Genomic DNA, 15,552 nt, shown 5'->3' with positions numbered 1-15,552 from the left:
TAACAATTACAATAACAATTATTATAATAAAACTAAGAATTATATTATTTTTCCTCAAACAGTTTTTTTTTTTATTTTAAAGTGAGAGATAACAATAGTAATATATCTTATTTTTTTCTTTATTTTATTTAATAATAATATAATAAACTATTATTATTATTATTATTATTATTAATAAACACATAATTTATTATTTTCCTTATTATTATTATTATTATTATTATTATTATTATTATTATTATTATAATTTAAGGAAAATAAAAAATAGGAACCTGCTGGTCCAGTAGTTCAGTTCAGTTCTGCTACAAAGTCTCAAACATTAAAATAAAAACTTAAAAAAGAAAAACTAAAACACTAAAACACGACAGCTATAAACTCATGTAAACAAAGCTGAATAATACTATCATTTGGTGTGCAACATTACTGACTTGTTTATTGACGTTACAAAAGTCTTCATCACAAATCCACGTTTATGTGAATCATCTGATCAAAACCAACGGCATGAGAACACATGAACGTCAGGGTTTATTTAGGGTTTCTCATATCCATATTTGCTCACCTGGTAGAAGTTGGGCCAGTATGTGCTGATGGCCAGCTCCACCTGGTTCCAGCTTCGTCCGGCGGGTCCAGACGTGTTCCACACGGGCAAACCCATGGGGCTGTTGTTCTCCTTGATGTAGACGTTCAGATGTCCAGGCCTGCCGCCCTCTCGACCCGCAACATAGAACTGAAATATGACGCAGTGTGTGTCGTTCTCTTTGAGCTGCGGAGTGAAGAGTAAAGCCTTCTGTCCGGCAAACCGACCCGACGAGTTCACCATCATGAACGCTGAACCTGTGGAGAAGATCACAGTGATGACATGAGTGTGTGTTTCCACGTCATCTCACAAAGAAGCAGATGAATATGGTTTATCGTGTGTAAACACAGGTGCTGATACTGTAGGTGTTCAGATCAGAGATGAACGTGTTCAGAGAGCAGATCATCACACGCCGCTGTGTTTATGAGACATATGGAATACATTAATGTGTTTATCAACATGTTAAAATCACTGCAGTGCCGGTAATTGATTAAAGAGGAGCCACTTCATTAAGGGAGCAGCTTAATTCATCTTAATTAGCATTGCTAATTAATGTATATCTGTTTCAATCAGGCTGCTGCCAAATTTAACACACTCTGACTCACGATTACAGACACACACGGGTGAAGCGCACTAAACACTCACACACACACACACACACACACACGCTTTCTAGTGTTGTTGATGTTTATCCGTTCACACTGATCTGCTGCCTCTGACGCTGGACATCTGTTTGCTTTCCTTACTGACACTTTCCTGAGTTTGGAAACACCTGCTGCTGAAGAAGATATACATATAAAGTGATGAACACACACACACACACACACACTGACATGTAGCTGCAAAGTTACTTATAGTTAGAAGAATGTCTAAAGTTAAGTGTAACCTGAAGCAGCTCTAAAAGACAATAGAGTCATTATTCATAATTCAGTTCATTGTTAATTCAGTTCAGTTTAATAACTGTGTCAATGTAGAGTGCAAAATTCATTAATTACGAAACAAAGTGGATAAGCAGATAACAGTGTCATTATTCAGATCAACTCAGTCCAACAAGAGCTTGTACTGAAACTGAACTGCAGAAACGACTCGCTCTGAACTTCTGAATGTCTTCTGATGTAAGAGTGACCTCTTTAAAACACCCTGATATATCCAGGTTTTCCAGGACCAAGGGAACACGGTCTCTATCACACACTCACACGTGATAAAATGGGGCACAATCCCTGTTAAACCTGGAGGCCTGACCTCACACACACACACACACACACACACACACGTCTCATGTGCAGCCTGTTGACTAACTATCAGCTGAACGTCTGTTTAATATATTCTAGAAGAATCATCAACTTAAAGAGCTGCTGAAAAATGATCTATGGACACTTTCTGTAACAAAAATTGTTTAAACTTAAAATAGTAAGTGTTCGTGCTGCCTTAAAATTTTAAGTTTAGTCAACTTGTACTAAGTGACAACTTGGACATTTGAGTTGAGTAAACTTAAAATTGGTAGCCCCACTTATTATTTTAAGTTTAAACCATTTTTTTACGGTGTAACTATTACCACTAACTGTACTTAATTTGTCTTCTGTTGAAACGTAATATCTTCTGTATAAAAATATGTTTTATATAAAATAGTAATATATATTTACAGCACTTATTAACCTTTGTTAATGTTAGTTAATAAAAATACAATGTTCATAGTTCACAGTGCATTAATAACAGATGCAACTTTTAATTTTAATAATGCATTAGTAAATGTAGAAATTAATGTTAAGATTAATAAATGTTTTAGAAGTATTTTTCATTGTTAGTTCATGTTATCTAATCGCATTAGATGTAATTTTACTTTAAAATATTGTAAAATGTATGGTTTCTGCAAGTAAAAACTATAAATTACCATATAATTTAAAACCGGATACAATACATATGAGTATATTTCATATAAATAATTCTGTTTCTTCTCTATTTTGTTATCAGAACCATAAATATATTGCAATTTTTGTCTTGTTTTCCAGTACAAATATCTAAACATTCCTAATTCAGTTTACTGGAGAAGCAAAATAACTTATTCAATGTTTTTTTTTTTTTTTAAATATCAAAATGACGTCATTTTTTTTATTAAAACAAGAACAAATATCTGCCAACGAGACAAAAATACTAAAACCAGTGTACTAAATGAAAAAAAAAATAAGATCTTTAAATGAAATTTATACATTCACAATATAGCAAACACTCTCATACATTGTGTAATTAGTTTTTAATCAACTCTAGCATGTCTTCCAGTGCAAATGATGTGATTTAAAGCTGTGTTAATCACTTCAGCACTGCTTCAGTGTAACAACCACTTCCTGTCCGCCAGAATAATTAGCCACCGTCTCCAGCAGCAAATTATAATGAGTGTGTTTTTTTGTGGCGAACACACGACTGTTTCCTCCTCCTTAACAATTGCATGTTCGGCCCAATTAGCCGCAGAGCTGGAGTGTCTCAGAAAGGCCAGCGGCTCCTGTCACAGGTCTGCAGGAGAATGTGTTTATTAGCACTTCAACAAGCTCAGCGTCTGATTGGACGAGAGACGATGACCCCACAACACCTGCTACATGTCACATGACTCACCATCACTCAGAACTCTCAATATGTAAAGACATATTTAGATTTCACAAACTGCAGATCACTGACACACTGGCCACACTTTACAATAACGACTCAAATGTTAACGTTAGTTAATGCATTAGTTAACATGAATAGGAGATATATTTTTACAGCATGTACGCACCTATGTTAATGTTTGTTAATAAAAATGCAATTGTTTATTGTTTGTTCATGTTAGTGCACAAACAATAAACAAATGAACATTATAAATGAACATTAAGATTAATAAATGCCATTTAAGTATTGTTCACTGATACATTAAACATTAAACTATTACAACTGAAAATAACATTTTCATTACTTGAAATATTTTAAACATTAAAATAAAATATAAAAAACGTTGTCACAACAACAATTCTACATCCTTCATTAGTCTAAAGTAATTTCAACATTTACTAATGCATTTTTAAAAATGGTTTACAACATTAATCCACTGTGAACTAACATGAACAAACAATGAATTATTAAGTAATTTTATTAACTTACATTGACAAAGATTACATTAAACATTAAATGTTGTAAAAATATTTTTACTGTCAGTTCATGATCATAAATACATTAAGTAATGTTTGCTACACATTGCTAACTTATTAGCATGTTGCTAGCATGATTTAACACATTGCTAGCATGACTTAACATGTTTCTAGCATGATTTAACACATTGCTAGCATGATTTAGTACATGCTAGCATGTTTCTAACATGATTTAACATGTGTCTAGCATGATTTAACACATTGCTAGCATGATTTAACATGTTTCTAACATGATTTAACACATTGCTAGCATGATTTAGTACATGCTAGCATGTTTCTAACATGATTTAACACATTGCTAGCATGATTTAGTACATGCTAGCATGTTTCTAACATGATTTAACACATTGCTAGCATGATTTAACATGTGTCTAGCATGATTTAACACATTGCTAGCATGATTTAACATGTTTCTAGCATGATTTAACACATTGCTAGCATGATTTAGTACGCGCTAGCATGTTTCTAACATGATTTAACACATTGCTAGCATGATTTAGTACATGCTAGCATGTTTCTAACATAATTTAACACATTGCTAGCATGATTTAACATGTTTCTAGCATGATTTACAATGTTTCTAACATGCTTTATCATGTTTCTAACATGAGTAAATAGCATAATTTAATATGCTCCTAGCATGTTTCTATTAACACATTGCTATATATTGCTAACATGTTTTATCATGTTGCCAGTATAATTTAGTGCAGTGCTAGCATGTTTTAAACATGATTTAACACATTGCTAGTGTTTTAACATGTTTCAAGTATTATTTAACACCGCTAACATTTTAGCACATTATTAACATGTTGCTTGCATGATTTAATACTGTGCTAACATGTTTATATCATGTTTTTTAACAGGTTGCTAGAATGTTTTCACTTTGCTAACATGTTTAACACATTGCTACCATGTTTTAGCATGTTTCTTGCATGGTTTAGTACAGTGTTAGTACTCGCCCCGCTCTGTGCGGGCCTCGAACCTGGGTCTCCGGCGTGGGACTCGGACAAGGAGGCTAAAGGCTGCAACCTCTAACATCAGTCGCTAGAGCATCTCTTGAGATCAGAGGAGTGAGGTTTACTTGCACAGCGACTACTAGCTGGCCTCCGTTACACTAGCATGTTTCTAACATTGTTTAACACATTGCTTACATGTTTTAGCATTTTGCAGGCATGTTTCTAACATGAATTAACACATAGCATGATTTATCATGTTCCCAGAATGTTTCTAACATGAATTAACACATTGCTAGTATGTTTTAACATGTTTCGAGCAAGAGTTACCATGTGGCTAACATGAATTACCATGTATCTAACACGAATAATACATAGCATGATTTAACATGTTCCTAGCATGTTTCTAACAAATTAACACATTGCTCGCATGTTTTCTAGCATTACATAACACATTGCTAACATGTTTTAATTTTGCTAACATGAATATATTGCTAGCATGTTGCCAATTTGATTTAGTACAGTGCTAGCATGATTCTAACATGATTTAACACATTGCTAGCATGGTTTAACATGTTGCTAGCATGATTTAGCATTTTGCTATCACCATTGAGTATGTTGTTAACATATTTCTAGTATTATTTAACATTGCTAATGTTTAACACATTAACGTTTTAGCATGTTGCTTGCATGATTTAATACTATGCTAACATGTTTCTAGCATGTTTTAACGTTGCTAACATGTTTTACCACATTGCTACCACATTTTAACATATTTCTAGCATTTCTTACTATGTTGCTAACATGATTTACCACATTTCTAACATAAATTAGTACATAGCATGACTTAACATGTTCCTAACATGTTTCAACATGTTCCTAGCATGTTTCCAGCATCAACTAACACATTGCTAACGTTTTAACATGTAGCAAGCATGATTTAGCATTTTTTGCTATCACGATTATGTTGTTAACATTTTCTAGTATTATCTAACACTGCTAATGTTTCAACACTGTTAACATGTTTTTGCATGTTGCTTGCATGGTTTAATACTGTGCTAACATGTTACTAGCATGTTTTAACTTTGCTAACATATTTTAGCACATTGCTAACATGTTTTAACATGTTTTTAACATTTTTTTACCATGTTGCTAACAGTATTTACCATATTTCTAACATGAATTAGTACATAGCATGATTTAACATGTTCCTAGCATGTTTCTAACATGAATTAGCACATTGCTAATGTTTTAACATGTTGTTAACATGAATACATTGCTAGCATGTTTTAACATGGTGCTAGCATGATTTAACATTTTGCTATCATGATTTAGTTTGTTAGCATGCTTCTAGCATTATTTAACACTGTTAACATTTTTGTTAGCATGTTTTAACATGTTGCTTGCATGATTTAATACTGTGCTAACATGTTTAACATATTTTAACAAGTTAATTTTTTTTTTACTTTGCTAACAAGTTTTAACATATTTCTACTGTTTTCTTAGCATGTTGCTTGCACGATTTAATATGGTGCTAGCATGTTTCTAACATTTAACACATTGCTAACATGTTTTAGCATGTTGCTATCATGTTTTAGCATGTTTTAACATATTTCTACCATTTTTTTAGCATGTTGCTTGCATGACTTAATATGGTGCTAACATGTTTATAACATTATTTAACACATTGCTAGCATGTTTTAAAATGCTGCTTGCATGATTTAATATGGTGCTAGCATGTTTCTAACATTATTTAACACATTGCTAACATGTTTTAGCATGTTGCTATCATGTTTTAGCATGTTTTAACATTTCTACCGTTTTTTTTAACATGTTGCTTGCATGACTTAATATGGTGCTAACATGTTTCTAACATTATTTAACACATTGCTAGCATGTTTTAGCATGCTGTTTGCATGATTTAATATGGTGCTAGCATATTTCTAATGTTATTTAACACATTAGCATGTTTTAACAGGTTGCTAGCATGACGTTTACAGCAAGTCTGGAGACTGTGACGGTTCAGTATCATCTGTAGTTTAGTTAAGGATTCATCAGTGTTGTGCTAAACTGACATTTATAATCGCATTCATGCAGATGAGCGCCGGCAGCAGATGTGCATGTGCCACGGGTGGGATAAAACACGGATCCGCCTGCCAAATTCAAGCTATTGCACGAAGACTGCTGACATGAGAGCGTATGAAATCATAACTTTAATTTGAGCTTGTCTACTGGTTCCTCACACACACTGTGCACACAAATTACCATGACAATCTGCCGGTGTAATACACACATCAGCGCGTCTGAAGATCACTAACGCCAGTGGATCTCAAAGAAACTCCCCACAGCTCTGACAAGGTGAAACCATTACCTGCTCAGACGCGCCGCGCCACTAATTTACTCAGAGAATCTGCGGTCCGTGAGGAGGCCGCGCGGGTTTATTTCGGGCGTCTTGGCACCTGATGCTTCATTAGGGCATGCTGGGATACCGGGTGAGCTTGTCACACTAATGGCAGAGCTAATTAAAAAGAGTCTCGGACAAGCCGGGCATCACACAACATTATTATGAGGAGAAGTTTCACATGTGTAAGAGATTTCTTAATAATGAGAGACAGCGCAGCCTAAAATAAAACGCATCTGTGTCATATTATTCAAACATCACAGAACATTAACGAGAAGAGTTATGATTAAAGTCTCTCTGCGTGACAGTGATCTGTCCGTCTGATTTAATAAATGCACATAAATGTGGTTTCAAATCAAACTTTCTAAAGAACTTGCTTCTGCTAAACAACAAGCATGTTTACTAGATCCTAAAATAATACCTGTACAAAACAAGCACTGTGGTTTTACTATGGTACTCTGATACATGCCATGCTGCTGATTGATTCATTTGCATATTCTAATGTAATGTATATAGATTCATTACTTCCAAGAACCACCAAACCAACATTTGAGATGCTGCGATGTGATTGGTCTGCTGGTCAGTCCAGTTATCCAATAACAGCCTCTGCTGAGGCAAAGTCATGTGAGTTTATTGAGGGATTTATTCGGTAAATGTGTTTCCATCGTAGTTTATGCGCGTGTGCATGTTGGAAAGCAAAATTTATCGGCCTCAATTGAGCACATTCATTTTTTTATGCGCATTTTTAGAATTTATGTGCATCTTGTCATCTCAGAATGCGCATAAAATAGGTGGATGGAAAATATATAATAGGTAAATATATACGGTTTTGATTAATATTTTGAATGATTTTATTTTCTGTTTTCATTTGAATTTTAGCTAAAGAATTTTAAAACAGTATTTTTAATTTTAGTTTTAATTTAAGTTAATTATGATGTTTTATTAGTTTTTGTTTTCTTTAATATGTCTATCTAGTTTATATTAAGTTTTAGTTTAATTACATTTAGGTATTTCAGTACTTCAACTTAAACTAAACGAAAATGGGAGACTTTGCAACTAGATGAAAAAATAAGTTTTTTATATTTTATTTTAATGTTTGTTTTATTTCAAGTAATATATATATATATGTGTGTGTGTGTGTGTGTGTGCATATATATAGTTAAAATAAACATTAAAATAAAATATAAAAAAACTTATTTTTTATTTTTTGATATATATGTATATTATATATATATATATATATATATATATATATATGTGTGTGTGTGTGTGTGTGTGTGTGTTTATGTATATACATACATTATATATATATATATATATATATATATATATATATATATGTATGTATATATATATATATATATATATGTGTGTGTGTGTGTGTGTGTGTATACATACATATATACATACATATATATATATATATATATATATATATATATATATGTATGTATGTATATATATATATATATATATATATATATATACATACATTATATATATATATATATATATATATATATATATATATATATATATATATATATATATATGTATATACACACACATACATACATATACACACACACAAAGTTTTAATTAACAGTAATAACCCTGATCATAAATCCTCTTGATGTGCATCACTTCATCCGACGGACACCAAACTGTCTGACGCTAATCATCAAAGTCTATAGGCATTTACATTCATTATGCTCCGAGCGACGGTGTGAGCGGGGGTTGTAATTTCCAGTAATGACTGGCGCTCATTATTCTGTTCACATTCAGGTCCTGAACCCTGTGAAAATCATTATGTGGTTGAAATCGGAATGAAGGGGCCGCTCTTTAAACTCAAACCCTCCAGGTCTCATTTGCTAATAAAACTCGGCGAGGTCGCACCCCGAGAAAAGGCCCGGCGGCGGCTCTCAAATGTCAATGTAGACAAGCCAATTCTCACATTGTGGCACCAATCAAAAACGCTCTCGCTGTGAGAGTTCGCTGGGCCGCGTGAGGAACCGTGGCCCGAGCTCAATTTCCACAGGAAAGAAAAAACGCAAGAAAAGACGAGGAAAAATAACAGTGATTGAGCTGGAGCTCGGCTTCTCCGGGCTGCTTTTGTCTGACTCGAACAATGAGGAAGGAAAAAAACTTTATTCCATCTGTCTGTCTTGTAAATGAAAGCTGAAGAACTTTCATAAACTCTGAGGAGAAAATCCTGTAGAAAAGCTTTTTTGAGGACTGTCTTCTTTAGCCGTGAGCTAATTGGCCGGGGAACAGTCAGCGCCGGCCGTTTCATGATGCGATCAGCCGTTCTCCCACACATCCTACAACATTTTAATGACATTAACCGTGGCGCTGCGTAATACCATCAACCCCATGCCATAAAGTCACCATGAAATGCCACCTGAAACCCGTTTAATTAATTCAACGTGAGGCGACGTGTTTCCCAGCGAAACAGGATATTCAACAAGGAAAAGTGCAGGACTGCAGCGATCAGGGATCATGAAAACTGGCCGTATGGAGGGACTGATGACGTCAGCTGAACCAAAAATCATTTCAGAGGCGTCATTTAGATGAAGAAGTGCAAAAAACTCTGTTCTTCCTCAGTGTTTCTGTCTTGTTTTCCAGCACAAATATCTAAACATTCTTAAATCAAGATACATTTACTGGAGAAGAGAAATTAAGTGAGTTTGTGCTTAAAACAAGAGCAATTATCTGCCAATGCAGTCAGTTAACATGAGCTAGGAATGAACATTGACATTAATTAATGCACTGTGAACTAACATGAACAATGAACAGCTGCATTTTTATCAACTAACATTAAAGATTCATGAATACTGTAACAGATGTATTGCTCATTGTTAGTTTATATTAGTTAATACATTAAATAACGTTAATAAATCAGACCTTACTGTAAAGTGTTACCAAAATTTCATATCACAATTATAGTGACCAAAATGATCACTGTTATCACGGTATTGTTAAAGATGTCACGAATTGAGAAATCAAATTTTCCTTTGACATATCAGAAGTCATCGTACTATAAAAATCCTGTAAGTTTCAGAACTCAAAACTTCCTCGTTAGTCCAAAAACAGCTTTTATTGAAACCAAGCTCAGAAAACGTTATGACACAATAGTGCGCTGAAAGACACGCCCACTTCTACATCATTGCCTCTTTAGCCCCGCCCAAAAAAGGTGCGTCTAAATGATAAATTATAACTATTTTATCTGCTTCATAAACAATTTTACATATTTTACAATTTTACAAATTATTATCTGAAGAGTGAGATTTTCAGAACGCACATTAGCTTATTTTCCATCTACCAGTTAAAATTATTTTTATATCTTCTTTTCTATCTATCATTGATTTAATTAGAATTTTGAAGATTTAAAAAAATAATAATTTTAGTTAATTTTGATGTGTTTTTGTCATTTTTATTAGTTTTTGTTTTCTTTAATATGTCTACATAGTTTATATTAATTTTTATTTTATTTACGTTTAGCTATTTTATTGGTTCAACTTAAAAGAAAATGAGAAATGTTGACTGCAACTAGACCGTTTTTTATATTTTATTTTAATGTTTATTTTATTTCAAGTAATATATGTGTGTGTATATATATATATATATATATATATATATATATATATATGAAATGGGTCAATGACTTGACAGGTCTTTTTTTTTTTTTTTTTGTCCAAAGGCTTTGATAATAATAAAAAACAAAGATATGACATCCAAAGTATGTAAGGTTGTACAACTAGATCTCTTTTATTGAATTCAAAAGGTTTTAATTATATTTTTCTACATATAAAGGTATTTTAAAGATTTTGAAGTGTCAAAAGGTCATTCGGTTTAACCGTCCAACCGTTCATTTGTGATTAAAATATCTTAAAATGTAATAAATGTATATATTTTTTATTCTGGCATGATTTTATAACATCATATATCAGCATAGTGCAAAATGGTATTAAAATTATGTGTAGAAGTCGTTGCTTTGCTATGAGAAAGAATGTCCGGAAAAATTTATTTCATTGATGTAATTCAGAGTAACCAATATAAAGGGACCATTTTGGATCAAGTCATGTGGTCCATATCATGTGACAGGATGTGACATCATTCAGACACCTGAAAAGGACCACATGGTCATGAAGCAAAGTAACAAACTCTCTTTTAACTATCTGACAAATTCATGTTTTCTCTTGATCATACGCATGTCCCGAAACATCAGGTCATTCGGTACAACCGCTATAAAACATGGAAAATGTTGTAATATCTTAAAAACTTGTACTAAATATAAAATATTTGATTGTCCTTTTGCTAGCTAGCTAGATATCAGCCTGTTAGCATCGTTTGAAAATATCGTCATTTGGTATAACCAAAAGTGTCATTCGGTAAAACCGAAATTTTGGTTAAACCAAATGACTTTTTTGGTGACAAATTTTGACCATCTTGTAAAAAATGAAAAAGCAGTGTTAATAGATTATAAAAAACAAATCTCATTATTAACACTTAATAAAATTTCAAAATTAATTATATCACCATTATGTTTTATATATATATATATATATATATATATATATATATATATATATAAAACACATTGTTGTCCATTTATATATATATATATATATATATATATAAAAATGGACAACAAAAATTTGGTCCAATATTCACATTGATTTAAACAAAAATGGCAGACAAGCTGAATGAAAATGTACATCCACTCTCTGACAGTAGGTGGCGCTTATGGCGCGAATGCAGCAAATGCATAAATTATAGGTATTTTATCTGTTCCATAAACAATTCTACAAAGGCTACTTTATTATCCAGGTCTTTTCTGTCTCGTTTGACTTTACTTCCACTTGACTTCTATCTAGTCGCTACTTAAAGAAATTCATTTTAGTATAAAATGTTTTTTTACCAACTAGCCTGTTATATTCAGTAGACTGAACAGAGTAAATTACACTGGAACCTGTGCTAACTGAGTGTCAGTCACAGAGCTTCACAAAGCTTAATGGCATTTTAAAACATGTTATCATCCATTATTTATTTATTTATTACAAAAACCGTCTTTATTTTAATCTTCAAGACCCTTTATCGTCACATTGTCTCAGCTGAAGTAGAAGGACAATATTTTCTTGAGCGCTGCCCTATAATCATATAACCGTGTCTTTTCTGTCCCGTTTGACTTTCCTTCTGACATCACAAACATTCGCACAAAGTTGCAAATGCGGCAAACACAATTAGCGTGTTGTGGCATCATGGTAATGGCTGTTTCCCGCGGGACGTCATCTTTAGCTGATGTGATTGAAGTTCTGATTTAATTCCTGCCGTCCTTCAGTCTTTATGACAGAATAAACGTCTCTGCGCAACAACAGGAGGGATGTTTTCCATCCACAGGGGGGATGAAACACAGTATTACTGTATGCAGAACACTTAATTCAGTTAATGAGGCTGTAAAAACAAATAACATTCCACACTAGGCTTCATTAGGAAAAAGTATGAATTTCGCCGCTTTTGATCTTGAGAGACGAATATTCTGGATTTCTTAATAGGCCGTGTGAAAACGTCTCCAAATGGATCTGCAGAAATGCAATCAAATTAGGTTTGTAAATGGAGCAGAGTAAGAGAGTCACATGACTTCAGGGTAAAACACAGACGGGTCAGATCATAGTCTCAGATGATGATGATGTCTGAAATGTTAAAAATTAATTTTCATGTGAAAGACAAAAAAAACAAAACAAAAACAAATTTATACTGTCAAAAATGAATATTATAAATATGTATACTGTATATAGTATTTGTAAAATACTATTTTTTTCTACAGTACTTAATGTAGATTTATTTATTTTGTCTTTTAAATTATTTTCATCAACGTTTTATTTATTTATTTATTTATTTATTTTAATCTTATTTTCTATTATTTATTTTTACATTTTTCACACTTAACAATCATCTGCCAATGGAGTCAGAAAAATAATCTTGTTTTCCCCTTAAATTAAGATTATGATTCTGGCAGATATTTCTTCTTGTTTTAAGCACAAACTCACTTCATTTGGAAACATTTTTTAGAAAACAAGACTTAATATCTTCAGTAATTTAGTTTCTCCAGTAAATGTATCTTGATTTAAGAATGTATAGAAATTTCTGCTGGAAAACAAGACAGAAACACTGAGGGAAAATACTTTTTAAATAACTGTTAAGCCAACATTCGAAGTATATCCTGACAAACTAGTTAAAAATATGCTACGATTTAAAAAAAAAAAAAAAAAAAAATACATAAATTAAATTTCAGTTTTACTTCCTTGCATTTGAATGTCATTCTCAACCGAGCTGTGAATGAAGCTCAAGCGTCTCGGTGCCGGTTCTCCAGTCTTTGGTCTCATCCACATCTTCAGGCGTTCTCTTCTGACTGACGTTAACTAGTTCCTCTAAAGATTCATACACACATCTACAGGCAGGAGAATCATCACATTCTGCCTCCATCATGATTGATTCAGCAGAACACAGAGCCGGATGGAAGAGAGAAACTAATTAATGAGAGGCAGAAGACCTTCGTTCTTTAACTTCTCCCACAATCCTCTGCTGTGAGACAGACATGGCTCATAAAAACCCTCCATATCCAGAGACGTGAACCCTAAACACAGAGACTACTAGTGTGATTTACAGTATCCCTGATCAATTAAGATGCATAATTCATCATTTATTTACAAGAACTGAATTTCTTTGATTGTTTCAAACACTGGCCAGGAAACTGTATTTTGCATTAGGTTCAATACAAATGTTCAAACTAGTTCAAGTGCAGCATGTCACTCAGATTTATAGAAGAAGGAGAATAAAAAGAAGGAGAAGAAGAGGAAGAAGAACAAGGAGGAGGGGGAGAATAAGAGAAGGTGAATATGAAGGAGAAGAAAAGGAGGAGGAGAAAAAATATGAGGAGAAGAAAAAGGAGAAAATGAGGAGGAGGAGAAATAGGAGGAGAAAAATAAGGAAGAAAAGAAGGAGAAGGAAAAGGAGAGGGGCAGGAAGAGAAGAAGGAAAAGGAAGAGCAGGAGGGGAAAGGAGAAAAAGGAGGAGGGGAAGGAGGAGGAGAAGGAGGAGGGAAGGAGGAGGAGAAGAAGGAAGGAGGAGGAGAAGATGGAGGAAAGGAGGCGGGGAATGAGGAGGAGAAGAAGGGGGAGGAGGAGAAGGAGGGAAAGGAGGAGGAAAAGGGGTGTATAAGAAGGAGGGGATGGAGGAGGGGAATGAGGAGGAGAAGGAGGAAAAAGGGGAGGGAAGGAGGATGAGAAATATGAGGAGAATAAGACAAAGGAGGAGGAGAAGAAATAGCAGAAGAAAAAGGGAAGAAAAGGAAGAGGAAAAGAAGGAGGGGAATGAGGAGAAGAGGAAATGAGGAGGGGAATAAGGAGAAGGAGGAGGAAAAGGAAGAGGGGAAGGAGGAGGAGAAGAAGAGACAGGAAAAGGAAAAAGGAGGAGGAGAAGGAGAATGAGGGGAGGAGAAAGGAAGAGGAGGAGGAGAAGGAATAGGAGTAGGGAAAGGAAGAGAAGAAGAATGAAAAAGAGGAGTAGAAGATGGAGGAGGACAAAAAAGGAAGAAGGGAATGAGGAGGAGGAGGAGGAGGAGGAAAAGGAAGAGGGGAATGAGGAGGAGGAGGAGAAGGAGGAAATGGAGGAGGGAAGGAGGAAAAGGAGGAGGAAAAAAGAGGTGAATAAGGAGGAGGAGATGGAAAAGGAGGAGGATAAGGAAAAGAAGGAGGAGGAGGAAGAGGAGGAAAAGAAGGATGAGGAGGAGGAAAGGAATGAGGAGGAGGAGGAGGAGAGGAATGTGGAGGAGGAGGAGGAAAAGGAAGGGGGAAAAGGAGGAGGGGAAGGAGGAAGAGGAGGAGAAAGAGGAGAAGGAGGAAAAGGAGAAGGGGAAGGAGGAAAATGAGGAAAAGGAAGAGGGGAATGAGGAGGAGGAGAAGAAAAAGGTGTATAAGGAGGAGGAGAAAAAGGAGGAGGAGAAGGAGGAGGAGGAGGGGAAGGGGAAGGAGGGGAAGGAGGAGGAGAAGATGGAGGAAAAGGAGGTGGGGAATGAGGAGGAAAAGGAGGTATATAAGGAGGAGGAGAAGAAGGAAAAGGATGAGGGGAAGGAGGAGGAGAAGGAGGAAAAGGAGGTGGGGAATGAGGAGGAAAAGGAAGAAGGGAATGAGGAGGAGGAGGAGGAGGAGGAAAAAGAGGTGTATAAGGAAGAGGAGAAGAAAGAAAAGGAGGAGGGGGAGGAGAGAGAAGGAGGAGGAGGAGAGGGAGTAGGAGGAGGAGAAGGAGAAAGAGGACAAGAGACACATGTTTGTGGAGGATCTCAGATGTTCATGTGAAAGGAGAGTTCAGAAAGTTGATCTCACTGCAGTCCAGGAGAAACCAGTGAACCGCATCTACATTCTCCACTGCTGTGATCTCATGTTT

At 34.5% G+C, this 15,552-nt stretch overlaps 1 protein-coding gene across 38 annotated transcripts in view; it reads right to left on the bottom strand.

The window, feature by feature from the left end:
* The window catches only part of LOC127498784 (receptor-type tyrosine-protein phosphatase mu-like), a 297,821-nt gene that overhangs the window by 223,294 nt on the left and 58,975 nt on the right, over positions 1 to 15,552 (bottom strand). For 35 of the 38 annotated variants that reach the window (XM_051868535.1, XM_051868766.1, XM_051868824.1 and 32 more), the window contains one exon: positions 560 to 834. The exons of the other annotated variants lie outside the window; for them this stretch is intronic. In XM_051868535.1, coding sequence (XP_051724495.1) covers positions 560 to 834 — 275 coding nt within the window. The remainder of the gene's footprint in view (positions 1 to 559; positions 835 to 15,552) is intronic. 38 annotated transcript variants of the gene reach the window in all.

This window comes from Ctenopharyngodon idella, chromosome 2 (assembly GCF_019924925.1).
Source record: "Ctenopharyngodon idella isolate HZGC_01 chromosome 2, HZGC01, whole genome shotgun sequence".
Lineage (NCBI taxonomy): Eukaryota > Metazoa > Chordata > Actinopteri > Cypriniformes > Xenocyprididae > Ctenopharyngodon > Ctenopharyngodon idella.
This window is presented reverse-complemented; position numbering and strand designations above follow the sequence as displayed.